Below are 12784 nucleotides of genomic sequence, written 5' to 3'. Positions count from 1 at the left end.
CAGGGCCGTGGTACTATGTGTCTATTGGGTTCAGGGGGCACCAGACGTCAGTTTGACAGCTTCGAATTTCCCCCTCAGCAGTTTTGTCCTGTTGGCTGGGCTGATGCCTATGAGGCCTACCCATTATTTGTATCATATTTTGAGGCTCAGCATCAGTTTCAAATGAAACGCTGTGACAAAACGCACAACACAATTGCTGACAAAAAGCATCAAGCAACTGGTGATTTCATTATATTATGTATTTAATTTTTTTTTACATCATTGAATTTACAGCTCTGGCAGACACTTCTGACCTCTCTCTTTACAAGAATTGATATATGACTCTTGATCGGTTGCAACAACTTAATGATTTCAGGAGTTGAATAGCGCGTTTGCCATTTCTGTTCTGCCAGTACTGTACAATTAGTGAACCTTGTGACTTCTGAACAAGCGAAGTACAATTCCACAGCCTCCCCATGACGCAATATGAAGAGCTAACCAACAGGTGGCAACATTTCCTAAGGCAAAAGCAAAGAGACTTTACTTTTTTTTTTAATGATCTCCGTAATTATACACAGCATGACCCCCTAATCAGATGAACCAGTCTTCAATAAATGCGATGAATTAAAAATGACAAGGGAAAATACAGTTGAAATGATCGCCGGTACGTGTTTTTCTTCCGTCTGACAGCAGGTGGACGTACTTGTCCTCCTGGCGGGTGGGTTGTTGACGTCCTCGCAGGGTTCGTCTGATGCCACCATTGCACATCCATTGTGCTGAAGCCGAACCGACAGGAAGCGAGCAAAATTAACCGAGGGGCTTTAAAGACACTAACGCGTGCTCACATAGGCAATACAATTGTCTCTTTTTTTGGGGATAGGATTTCGAAATGTGTTGGATAATTTGTCGTGTTTGTGCTGTCCATCAATCCGCTTTTAAGAAAAAGCGAAATATGCGATGGGATTTTACCTTAAGGGCCACCTGCGGAACGTCGTAGTAATGATGGTGAGTATCTGTCATCTTCTCCTTGACTTGTGACACCTTCAATTTGTAAAGTAAAACACTAGAAAACGTCGCTTTATAGTCGCTAGGTATAAAAACAGATTAAACCCGAAATTATGGATTCCAGCAATTAAGGTAGCCATTTTATAATTAAAGTATTTTATTGATTCAATTCAAATGTCATGAAACTGCATTAATCTTGTAAAATCTATATTCAACCTGTTGTCTGTTTGACAATTATGCGTTTGAGTCCCCAAGTCAACAAACAAACAAAACAAAAATCACGGTTCGCTAATGAATGCATACAACCATGACTCATTCATTTTGTCTCCTCTTGACGAAGTGTAAATATAATATTGGATCATTGACGAACACAAAATGGACGAAAAATAACACCGCTTCCTATATCAGCCACCATTGCGTCAGGCCTGAATAAACGTCGGGACATATCCATTTTAATGAACTATAGGGAATGAATGCATTGTTATTCATACAAAGTAAAAGGTATTTGTCTATTTTTAGACAAGTGGCCGCTCCCTTTTAGAGATGGATTGTGAGCAAATAGACACATCTGGCAAGGACACGCCCAGACTCCTTTCAGAGGTTCATTTGCAAAAGCATCTTCAAATCAAGCCCATAGAATTACGCGTCGTTCTTAATTGTTCATGCAGTGCTTTTGTGTTTATTCAATTGTATTAATGCTTTGGAATAACACTCGGTGGTATTTAGATCAGTCATTTCACTGCGTTGACCGAAACCCTTGTGGTTTATGGGCCTGGATTAGGACCTCTGTGTTTTCCACTAATTGTTGGCTTCAAAGCCCCAAATTGATTGTATGGTTTGGTTAGGAAGAGCTTATATGAGAAATACGAATGATGGCAATAAAGTACACGCTAGGGGTCACCTATAGTGCCATAAGGGTAGCCTACCAGGTAAAACCACATACAGAGGGCCAGTTCTAAAAATAGCTCACATGATGGGACATTGTGATTTCCTATGAACGTTGTGGAAGTGTTCATTTGAAAACGTAAACTCAACTCAGCTTTATTTATAGAACACTTCAATAATCATAGCTGCATACACATATTGTTTTAAATAAAGTAAAAAAATAAACAGAATTAAAACAATAATACAATAAATATTTTTTGTTGTTGTTCTTGTTGTTCAGTTGGGAATGCTTGACTGTAGGGGTTTGAATTGAGTAGTAATCCGATGATCCGTATCATGATTCATAGGTCACGATTTGATTCGATGCCAAATCTATTAAATTGATTATTGCATTTTTTTTTTTACTCAAATATAGAAAATACTAATCAGTAAACTTGTACATGTACACTGTAAGATTTGTATGAAAATTTATTAATTTATCTGAAACTTCAGGCTTATAACTGAGCCACCGTATTTAACAAACAGGTTGCAGTCTTTTTCATGTTTGAACAGTCCTGAAATAAAATATTAAGGCTTAATGTTCCATTAATATAACATTTTTTCATGCTCAATGTGTAAATCCTAACCCTAAGTAAGACGTTTTGTTGAATGTTCCCAAAAAAAAAATTATGTTTAAAAATCAATTCGGCCGCATATTGAATCGATTCAAAAATTGCGCACTATACGATCGCGATATATTGTTGATTCGATTGTTTTTTAACACCCCTACTTGACTGGGTCAAAATGAAGTGGGTCCAATGAACCCTCGCTTATGTGGAGTAAGGGACAAAGCCCCGATGTGGATAATCTGTAGATAATTCCTTATATTAATAGTTTGAACCCTAAATACACCAAAATATGATCCAACACTTAAATCTAGTTTTGAATTAAACATCACACTGAAAAATAATTTACAGATAATTAGATTTTGAAAACACTTGTAAAGGATGCTGCTATGCAGTGTGTAGAAATAAGACCATTACAATTTTGACTCTGATCGATCTGCTCTTTTTTTTTTCAAACAATTCTTTATCTTTAGCTGAGCACTTATAATGTACGTTGAGCAAAATGAGCAGTAGTTGTGTGTGGATCAGCTGGTAAATTCCACCATTGCAAATACCCATCTAAAGTAAGTTTATCACATTGCTTTCTCTTGTGTCAAGCCCAGAAGGAACCTTGCCTGCCTTTTTCAACCTTTACTGGAAGCTGACTTTTGTTCATTGAATCTACTGACATTGTTTTTTGTGCGTGTGTGTGTTAAATCTCTTTTTCAAATTGATGGTTGTTCTAGTAGCAACCTGTTTGAGCTCATCATGTTCACGTGATACTATTACTATAGTTGCTATATCGTCAAAAACTATACTAGTATTATTGTGGACAGTAAAAATTATGGCACAACTCTACCACTAACCAAGAGACTAAGAAAACATTTTGATAATTTTACAAATAAGTTGCCCTCAAGGTGCTAAACAATATCCTCCGAAACTTTCAGAAAAGGGCACGTATTTCACCTGAGAAAAATGTCAACAAATGCCAACAAAAATTTCCCCCCAAAATAGATGCAGCTGTTGACTGAAATAATATCTGAATTTACTCACAGATTTACATAGTGTGAAATCTGAGCCCGTTAAGATAAACACAAAGCAATTATCTGTTGTTTGAATGGCAACCGGTGGTTATACAGGTTAATAGTCCTTTTTGCAATGCAGTGGGATAACATTTAATTGCTTGTCACTACATGCACTTGATTGTCAGACAACAACGATATGTTATTTGCAGTAAAACTATAGTCATTTAGTTATTGGGAAGAAACAGACAACATGAGTGAAATATTTTTCATATTGTGTTCTGTGTGACAAGCTAGGAATAAATTCTGCTCTTATGAGTTTTTTTTGGGGGTGGGGGGGACAAAACTCATTCACTGCCATTGACGGCTATAGACGTAATTTTTTTTTTTTAACAATTTCTATTAGTTTAACTTTTTTTTCTCACTTTTGTTAGGAGTATGAAAACCTAGAAGAAAATTATTGTACATTTAGAACAGATACAAAATTTGTGATTAATCATGAGTTAACTATTGAAGTCATGCGATTAATTGCAATTAAAATTTTCATCGCTTGACGCCCCTAATTTTTAAGAATTTAATTGCCTGATGCCCCTAATTTTTAAGAATCTTTTCTTTAAAAATAAAAGATAATAAAAAAAATGTCTAGGTTTTCATACTCTTGTTAAAAAAGTGGAAAAAAAGTTAAACTCATTTTTGACATTTATAGCCGTCAATGGCAGTGAATGAGCTAATATGGCCCAACTCAACTAATAACCTTTATTTTCCTTTTGTGCTGCAGCTCCCTAATCCAACTGAGCCACTCTCGACTTAAAGGATCAGGATGACAAAATGGCCCAGTTGCTGGTACCGCCTGGTCCTGACAGCTTCCGCCCCTTCGTCCCGGAGTCTCTGGCTGCCATTGAAAGGCGCATCGCCGAAGAGGTGGCCCGGAGACCGCGGACAGATCGGCGCAGCGACTGCGACGATGAAAATGGGCCCAAGCCCAACAGTGACTTGGAGGCAGGAAAATCCCTTCCTTTCATCTACGGGGACATCCCTCGTGGTTTGGTGTCCACTCCTCTGGAGGATTTGGACAGCTATTACACCAATCAGAAGGTCTGTTTGAACCGATCGCAAAATGTATTTTGAGGGGATGGAGGATGGATATAGTTTACATTATGTGAAAAAAGGGGAAAAGAATATAGAGCATTTTATTGTTTTTTTAAAATTGATTTTACACGTGTTTGTGTGTGTATATATTTTTTTGACAACTAGTGATACAATGCAGCGGCGCATTCTTACTTATGTCTGTGTCTGTGAAGTTTGGTTGATCTGTTTACCCATTTAAAAAAAAAACACAAATGGAACAAGAAACTTAGGACCTGATTTACTAAAATCCCAATTAGTGCTAAATAGCGTTTTCTCTCACTCTAACAGATTGTGGGCATCTGCAACTGCTGTGAAAATGCTGGAATATTAATCAGAGTAGCGATGGCGAGTACCGATACCAGATAGCGGTATCGGTTGATACACATCTTTATTTCAAGGGATCGGTAGTCGCGACGACGGCCGATACCAGTATTGGCTGCCATCTAGTGGTCGTTTTATAATCAAGAACTACAAATAATAAGAATAGAAATTGCCATTTTCATGCAATCATAAGGAAAAATGCTATTCAGTGGTCCCTCGCTCTATTGTGGGTTTTAATTTGGGTCCATACCATAATAAGTCGATCGCTACATACACTGTGGCACCATTGCAAACGAAAATGCATTGAATTATTTATAACACCATTTTGATGAAAATAAGCATGAATGTTTACACTCAAATGGATGAAGTTTATTAAAATGAAATTTATTGCATTATTGTTTGATAATTCAACGTGGATGGCAGTGAATTGCATTTTCATACTGTTCCGTGAAGGCGGACATGTTGTTTCGCTCGGAAAATGGAAGCACGTTTAGCGATAGTAATTATGCATCCAAACAATTAGTAAACCTTTTTAATGACAAATATTTTTTTTGTGTGTGTGTTAAATGACCTCTACTTTGCAGAAATTCACCTGTCGTGGGCGGGCGTGGAACATATCACCCGTGAAAAGTGTGGGAACACTGTATTGGGATATACAGCATAGTTCTTTAACTCATTCACTGCCATTGACGGCTATAGACGTCAAAAATTCATTTGAAGTATTTATGAGTTTCACATTTTTTTCAACTTTTATTAACAAGAGAATGAAAACCTAGAGCATTTTTTTCACTGTACATTTAGAAGAGATATAAAATTTGCGATTAATCGTGAGTTAATTACAATTAAAAAATTTAATCGTCTGACACCCCTAATTTTAAATAATATTTTCTTCTTCTTTTTTATTAGGTGTCAGACAATTTAAAGTTTTCAATTGTAATTAATTGCATGACTTCAATAGTTAACTCACAATTAATCAAACATTTTATATCTATTCTAAATGTACAATAAAAATTCTAGGTTTTCATACTCTTGTTAACAAAAGTGAAGCTAATAGAAATAGTTCAAATGAATTTTTGACGTCTATAGCCGTCAACGGCAGTGAATGAGTTAAAATGTTCTTTTTTTGGAGGGGAGGTGGTAATTTATGTATCAAAAGTACAAGCAATATCGGTATTTGGTTTCCTACCGGTGACTGCTCAAAAGTGGAGTACTTGTACTGGTATCGGTCTGAAAAAACGTGGTATCAAACATCCCTAAAGAAGAGCATTGTGGACTTACAGGTCTGTAAGTGTGCACCAGCAAAGAAAATTTGTGAGAGCGTCGCAAGCACAAAATGATGTTTGAAGTAATGGAATTAGAAATGTTTGTGTAAGAGACAAACAAACCAAATTTTGCGAAAGCCCTCAAATCCATGTTTTGCTGGGTTGAACCTGTGTCACATTGCGTTTAAAACTTGGGATAGCGCGCTCGTAAAACAGTTCTGTGAGAGTTGAAAGGAGTTTTTTTTGCCGTTGGTGTTATGACTCGATTTCTTGTGACTGGCTTCCTGGCTGCGCTTAGCAACGCGCCGTCGACGAACCCATTCATTATGTGATACGAGGGCACGAGGATGGAATGCCATGCCTTCCTCTGGAAGGCTCATCCAATAGGAGAAGGGGGTGGCGGAGTGATTCCAGTGTGCTATTGTGACGGACTTGTAAAGTGAAGGGCATTGGGAAGATGAATAAATGCAATGTCCCAGTGTCACTCCTAGACATCATTAAGGGGAACTGTGCCCCACTAGCCTAACCAACGGTATTTTGACGGTAACTCACTCACCTGTTTCCTGGGTTTGGTCACATGAAGTTCGCAATGCGAGCCCGAAGGTACTTTGACATCAATTTTCGCCTACCAGAAATCAGTAGAATGTCAAAATGTCTGTTTTTCCATAGCATTTTAAAAATGTTTACACGGGCAGAAATGCTCTGTTTTCCACTTCTCCTTTCATTTAAGTAGCCTTTGCAATTCATCACAGGTTTTCCAAATCACATTGTGCTTGATAAATTAATCTATTGCTATATGCCCCTCCCAGAACGCTCGCAATGACTTGTGCAGCAATTTCCTCGGTGCGTTTGGATACTCGATCAGCTCCTGTTTGCGCCAGCTTTTGATTGCACAAACCTTTAGTAAATTAGACCCTCAGACTACTTTCGCCTGATTACACGCACCTTCTGCATTATTAATAGTGTACATAAATACCAACATGTTTCAATGTCTTCACTACCTTTCCTCTCCTTTTCAGACGTTCATAGTATTGAATCGTGGGAAGGCAATCTTCCGTTTCAACGCCACTCCTGCCTTGTACATCTTAAGTCCCTTCAACCCGCTTAGGAGGATAGCTATTAGAGTTTTAGTACACTCATATCCTTTGAAAGTGGGCTATTGACAGAGCTTCACGTAGATTGAAGTGTTTATCAGACAAAATGAGATTGCGATGTTCTGAATGCAAAAACAACAGGTGAATGGTTCAAGTGTTTTACAGCCACTGTGCACTTAAATGCAAGTGATGGAGACGATACTTTCGCAGGATACGCCTTCACAGTTACAACCAACCCTCTGAGGGAAATCAGAACTCAAGCATAATTCAAGAAGCATATAGATATAGTAACTATGGTTATGGTGCATCAGGATGTGAGATATATACAGTATATATATTAGCGGTGGGAATCTTCGAATGTTTCACGATTCGATTTTATTTTTGGGTGTGCGATTCGATTCAGAATCGATTAAGAACGATTTTTGATTCAAAATGATTTGATTGACAATGATTTTTGCTTCAATTTATCGATGTTTAAGGAATCATAATGATCTACTCCAGTCTGACTGGCTAATGCTAATTAGTGCTCTACTCGCGGCACTTTTTATCACTCAAAAGGACGTCTCCACGCTGAAAAAACAAAAACCTTTATTGCAATAACTTGATCGTAACATTTCCCTTCTACTCTCTAATGTGGCTACAACTTAACAGTGTATCTGACCACTTGGAACCACACTGCCCCTAAGTGGCCAAATCGGGTACAACCTGAACAGCGCTCCCAATAAAGGCACACACAAACAAAGGGTAGATAAAATAATTTAAATAAAATCGATTTTGGGACATTTAAAATTGATTCTGAATCGTACTAAATGAGAAGCGCGATTCTTATGAGAATCGATTTTTTTGGGCACACCCTAATATATATATATGATTTTTAACAGTACATGTGAGCATCAATTTTCCCATGTGTTCCTTGACTTTTGTGTTTCCACGATGTTCAGCATGTTGATCATGTTCACCATCCTAACCAATTGTACTTTCATGACGCTAAGTAACCCTCCGGAATGGGCCAAGAATGTAGAGTAAGTCCCTTTGCTCTTTTCAACTCATTGCTTCTCTGTTAGACATAAAGTTAAGATCATGTGTGTGTTTTTTTGGTAATCTGGCGTGTTTGTTAATGTAGGATTAAAGTTTCGAAGTAGTTTTTTTTCCCCGAATTGTGTGTATATTATATGACATCATTATACCTTCCAAAAGTATCACTAGGCTGGTGCATCTAATTCCTTATTTATTTATTTATTTATTTGTGTAGACTTAAAACATTGGGTCAAAAGATTAATATGAGACAAGAGATTTGATTTCCTGGAATTTACATCTCAATCTTGAAACACAACTTCGAAGTTAGCGTTGTTTGTAATGAAAGAGTCCGGCTGCTGGACTACACAGAAACGGTATCATTGGTGTCAAAGTCAAAAGCAAAGTAGAGTTGGAGTTTTCGCTGCCTGTGGAACTTGCGCATTAATTGACAAGTTTGATGCAGTAGCTTGGTGAAATGCTTCTTCAACAAGTGAAAATACATTTGAAGCTTTTGCTGTCTTTATAAGTGCTCACTGTTTAATAAACACTCCGCTCTAGTAATAACCCTCACCTTATCCTCTCGCTCTTGCCTTCGATCGCCATGGTAACAAAAGTTTGGTAGCAAAACCAATGTTAAGCACAGGTCCTGCCATCCGTCATCACTCCGCTATTTGTCATTGTTTCTTACTTGCCAGATACACGTTCACAGGGATTTACACTTTTGAGTCCCTCATAAAGATCCTGGCCAGAGGCTTCTGCGTGGGGAAGTTCACTTTTCTGCGCGACCCTTGGAACTGGCTGGACTTTAGCGTGATCCTCATGGCGTAAGTATTTTGGCACATTTACACTTTGATTGATTGATTGATTGAACATCTAAACATTGCAAGATATGAAAATAAAAAAGAAAAGACAGAAAAGGATCAATAATAGATGTCATAGTTCAACGCCGTTTACATGCTCAAAGTGAGTAAGAAGAAGTACAAAAACATATCCTACCTCATATTACTCATATTATGTTAATGCACCAGTAGGTTATTCATTTTAAATAATATATCACAAATTAAAACAAGCAAAACAAGTTTTTGTTCATGTTTACACCTGATTTTGAATTTTTCCTAACACTGTAGTTTTAAACCTCTTTTTTGAACACAGCGAGTATTCACACTTTTTCAATTCTCTTTCATAATTGTTCCATGAATTAATACCTTTTACAGAAACACGCATTTGCTTTATCTAGGATTATTTTTCAAAGTGACTTAATTTATGACAGCAACCCTCCCCGATCTTGAACTTTTGCTGCTAATCCCTGAGTGTAAGAAAGGAGGATGATCTGCATTATATTGTACTTTTTAGAAATCATAACCAAAGATATGTCATATGTCCTAATTGACATGATCGCAGCCGATATACAGCATATCCTGCCTCAATAAAGGTACCCTATATGAGTTGAGGTGCCCAACCCCTTTTCACACATGATCATTTGGTATACTATAAGCCTCACATATTACACAAACAAATAAGGAGAGAAAACGAAAATTTTATGATAATCTGGAAAGTAAATCATACCAAGAAATTTCTTCACTAATGTTCAAAATATTCAAATTTATGTCCTGGTGTAAATTTAAAAATTGCAAAAATTGCCCAAAAAAAGTTAGGGAAAAAACGTGTGCCATCACTAAAAAATAAAAATTGAATAAAATTATGTGAGCCTAATCAATTTATATATAATGGGTCAAACTCAAGTTTTTTCAGGATGCTGAATGGAATGCAAGCAATATTTTTCTACAGAACTATTGCTTCATGTGTGTGTGTTTTGGGGGGTATCCCACTTTTTACATTTGAATATTTCAATAGATTTATGAGTTAAATGCATTTTTTAAAAACTCATATTTAGAAAAACTGTTTTATCTCAAATGCTTCCGATGTCAATGTCTGAACCAAAGTCTTAATGCCTTTACAAACTGGAGATGCGGAGATGCATTTGACAGCATTCTTTTTGCAGCTGCACTTGCTTCAATTGCCGTGACAATACAGTTTGTGAACTGGAGTAGCTCTTCATGAAGTGGCTCAGAACCATGAACATCCAATGTGCATCCATAGACATTGGGCCCCAAATAGAGTTCCTAAAGATCAACTTGGAGTGAGCGGTGTGTAGTGAAAGCTATTATAACATTTTTAATACCTAATTTCATATATCAACTATTGTTACACATTATGAACATTTTAATTCTTCATATTAACCTATAAGACATATTTTGTGTCCTGAGCAGAGCAGATGATGTCGACCTCGTATGGTCTGGCCTTAAGCTGGGTCATATTATTTAGTCTAAAAAGTTCCTTCTCAGCGTTTTGTGCGAAAGCACATTTAGCCCTTGAACCAGAATTTGTCTCAAAAACACACACACACACACACACACTCCTTTGGCTGGTATACACTGATTGGTCCAAAATTCCTTGTTTTATTTGTACACGCACATCTCGGTCATGAAAACAAAATTTGCTTTGAAATAATAAACACACACACTTTTTGCTTTCTTCATCAGTCACGGCCACTGTAAATTTGGTTCAACTTGTTTGTGAGATTTTGCTATGGGAAAATCCTTCAACTATATAACACATTCTGTCTCAAAAACATCCACCTGACCTTGTTTACGCCATCTGCTCACGGAAAAGTACCAGAGAGTATGTTTAGTCTACAAATGAAAAGGAGGAGGTCTTTTTAACTATAAGAAGCTATTGTACACGTAGAAGAGCACATTTGACGCTCTGAAATCCCACGTTCTTTAAGTGATGAATTAGAGGCAGTTATTTGTCCAGAGACTCTCTGTTTTAAATTAAATCATTTTTGCAAAAGGTGTATTTTTCTTGCATCAAACCTATCCTCATTTTTGGAACACGCAAAGAGGACAAATTTCTTTTATTCCTCTTCAGTAGCTATACCAAACGCTTTCAATCATTTCTGCATTTGGTGAGAACATGCTGTTGTACCCACTGCTGCACTAAATGTATGGCAAGAAGATCATAGTATAACCTGAATCATTACACTTTGTAGCTTGTGTGACAAAGAAGATTTTTGTTTGACCTTTGCAGAAAACCTACCAAAATCCACTTGGTTAGTTTTTTGTCCCCTTATAAAGTGCTTTAGAAATACAATTATAAACATGATTTCCCTCACTTCCTATCAAATACAGTTGCTTTCCCATGGCCAGTATTGCACAAACAATGGCGTGTCAATGGTGTAATTTGACATGACAGAAGAGCAGGTCGGGATTTTAGGGAAAGCTTTTAAAATCCTGATTATGTGGGAGAAAGAATTGGCTTGACAAGCTAGCTCTTCTTAGGCGTGTTGTCGAGGAATTGTACTTGGTGTTTATTGCATCCGATTCGGCAGGAGCACTTGGTGGATAGATGTGGTCATTTTGCCCAATGTGTACGTGAAGTCTGATTTGAGATTGTACATGTTTGTACTCATTGTTGAGTGATGCTATGTGATAACTGTGCATTTAATCCTGCAGGTATATAACAGAGTTTGTAAACCTAGGCAATGTTTCAGCTCTGCGCACATTCAGAGTGTTGAGAGCTTTGAAAACTATCTCAGTGATACCAGGTAAGGGTGCCTCAGTGTATCCTCCTGTGTGTGACCGTTTGCCACTCCCTCTCCCTTTTCCATGACCCCTCCCCTTTTTGTTTTGTGACGCTTTGGACGTGGGTGTCTGTGTTGTGTGCGCGTGAACGTGTGCATCCCGAAAAACACCTGGCAACTCCCCCGAACCCCCTCCCCTGCCTTCGCTACCTCCTCCCTTACAGATATGTCACAGAGTTTGTGGACCTGGGCAATGTATCAGCACTGCGAACCTTCAGGGTTCTGCGGGCCCTGAAAACTATATCAGTCATCCCAGGTGAGCACAGCATCAAGGCCAAAAGGGCGAATGAAATGCTCACTGCTAAGTGGCGTTTTTGGCAACATCTACTCACTTCTGAGCTCATCTTCACTGCAGCAAAGCCTGATAGCGCCGTTTTGCCATCCTTCATGTTGCCTTCAAAAAAAAAAAGATGGAATCTGGCTCCAATCTGCATAGATTGAAAGGATTCCTAGCTTTTAGACATGTAGAAAGGCAGAACTCTTTCTTTCAAATCTATTCTTGCCTTGGGAGCCACCTGTGGATTTTGTGCTTTTTCCTTTATGCATGAGACATTGCAAAGGAAGATTTTCTGGTGGCAAACTAATGTGTGTGCGTTTACGTGCGTGTCTGTCAAGTGTGCTATTCCTGTTTGAAGCATGTCATGTTCTTTAGTGGGTAGTAGTTGAAAGCTGTTTTCATCGCAAAAAGCAAAAGAAAAGTACAACTTGTAATTACATCCACAGCACAACTCTCACAAAATAAAAACAAAGGACTGTATTAGTTTGTGAATAATTTTTTTCTTAATACTGTTTAACTCATTCACTGCCATTGACGGCTATAGACGTCAAAAATTCCTTTGAACAT

The 12784-nt window shown here is 37.7% G+C and overlaps 1 protein-coding gene across 2 annotated transcripts in view; it reads left to right on the top strand.

Moving 5' to 3' along the window:
• The first annotated feature begins 624 nt into the window (after positions 1-624).
• The window catches only part of LOC144063082 (sodium channel protein type 2 subunit alpha-like), a 34989-nt gene continuing 22829 nt past the window's right edge, over positions 625-12784 (top strand). Inside the window, exons 1-6 of one of the 2 annotated variants that reach the window (XM_077585051.1) lie at positions 625-984; positions 4254-4570; positions 7206-7324; positions 8213-8302; positions 8993-9121; positions 12105-12196. In XM_077585051.1, coding sequence (XP_077441177.1) covers positions 4304-4570; positions 7206-7324; positions 8213-8302; positions 8993-9121; positions 12105-12196 — 697 coding nt within the window. In that variant the 5' untranslated portion in view covers positions 625-984; positions 4254-4303. Of the gene's footprint in view, positions 985-4253; positions 4571-7205; positions 7325-8212; positions 8303-8992; positions 9122-11812; positions 11905-12104; positions 12197-12784 lie in introns of both variants that reach the window. The other variant, XM_077585060.1, reaches the window with a different exon arrangement.

This window comes from Vanacampus margaritifer, chromosome 1, assembly GCF_051991255.1.
Source record: "Vanacampus margaritifer isolate UIUO_Vmar chromosome 1, RoL_Vmar_1.0, whole genome shotgun sequence".
Lineage (NCBI taxonomy): Eukaryota > Metazoa > Chordata > Actinopteri > Syngnathiformes > Syngnathidae > Vanacampus > Vanacampus margaritifer.
Note: the sequence above shows the minus strand (reverse complement) of the source record. Positions and strands in the feature narration are given on the sequence as shown.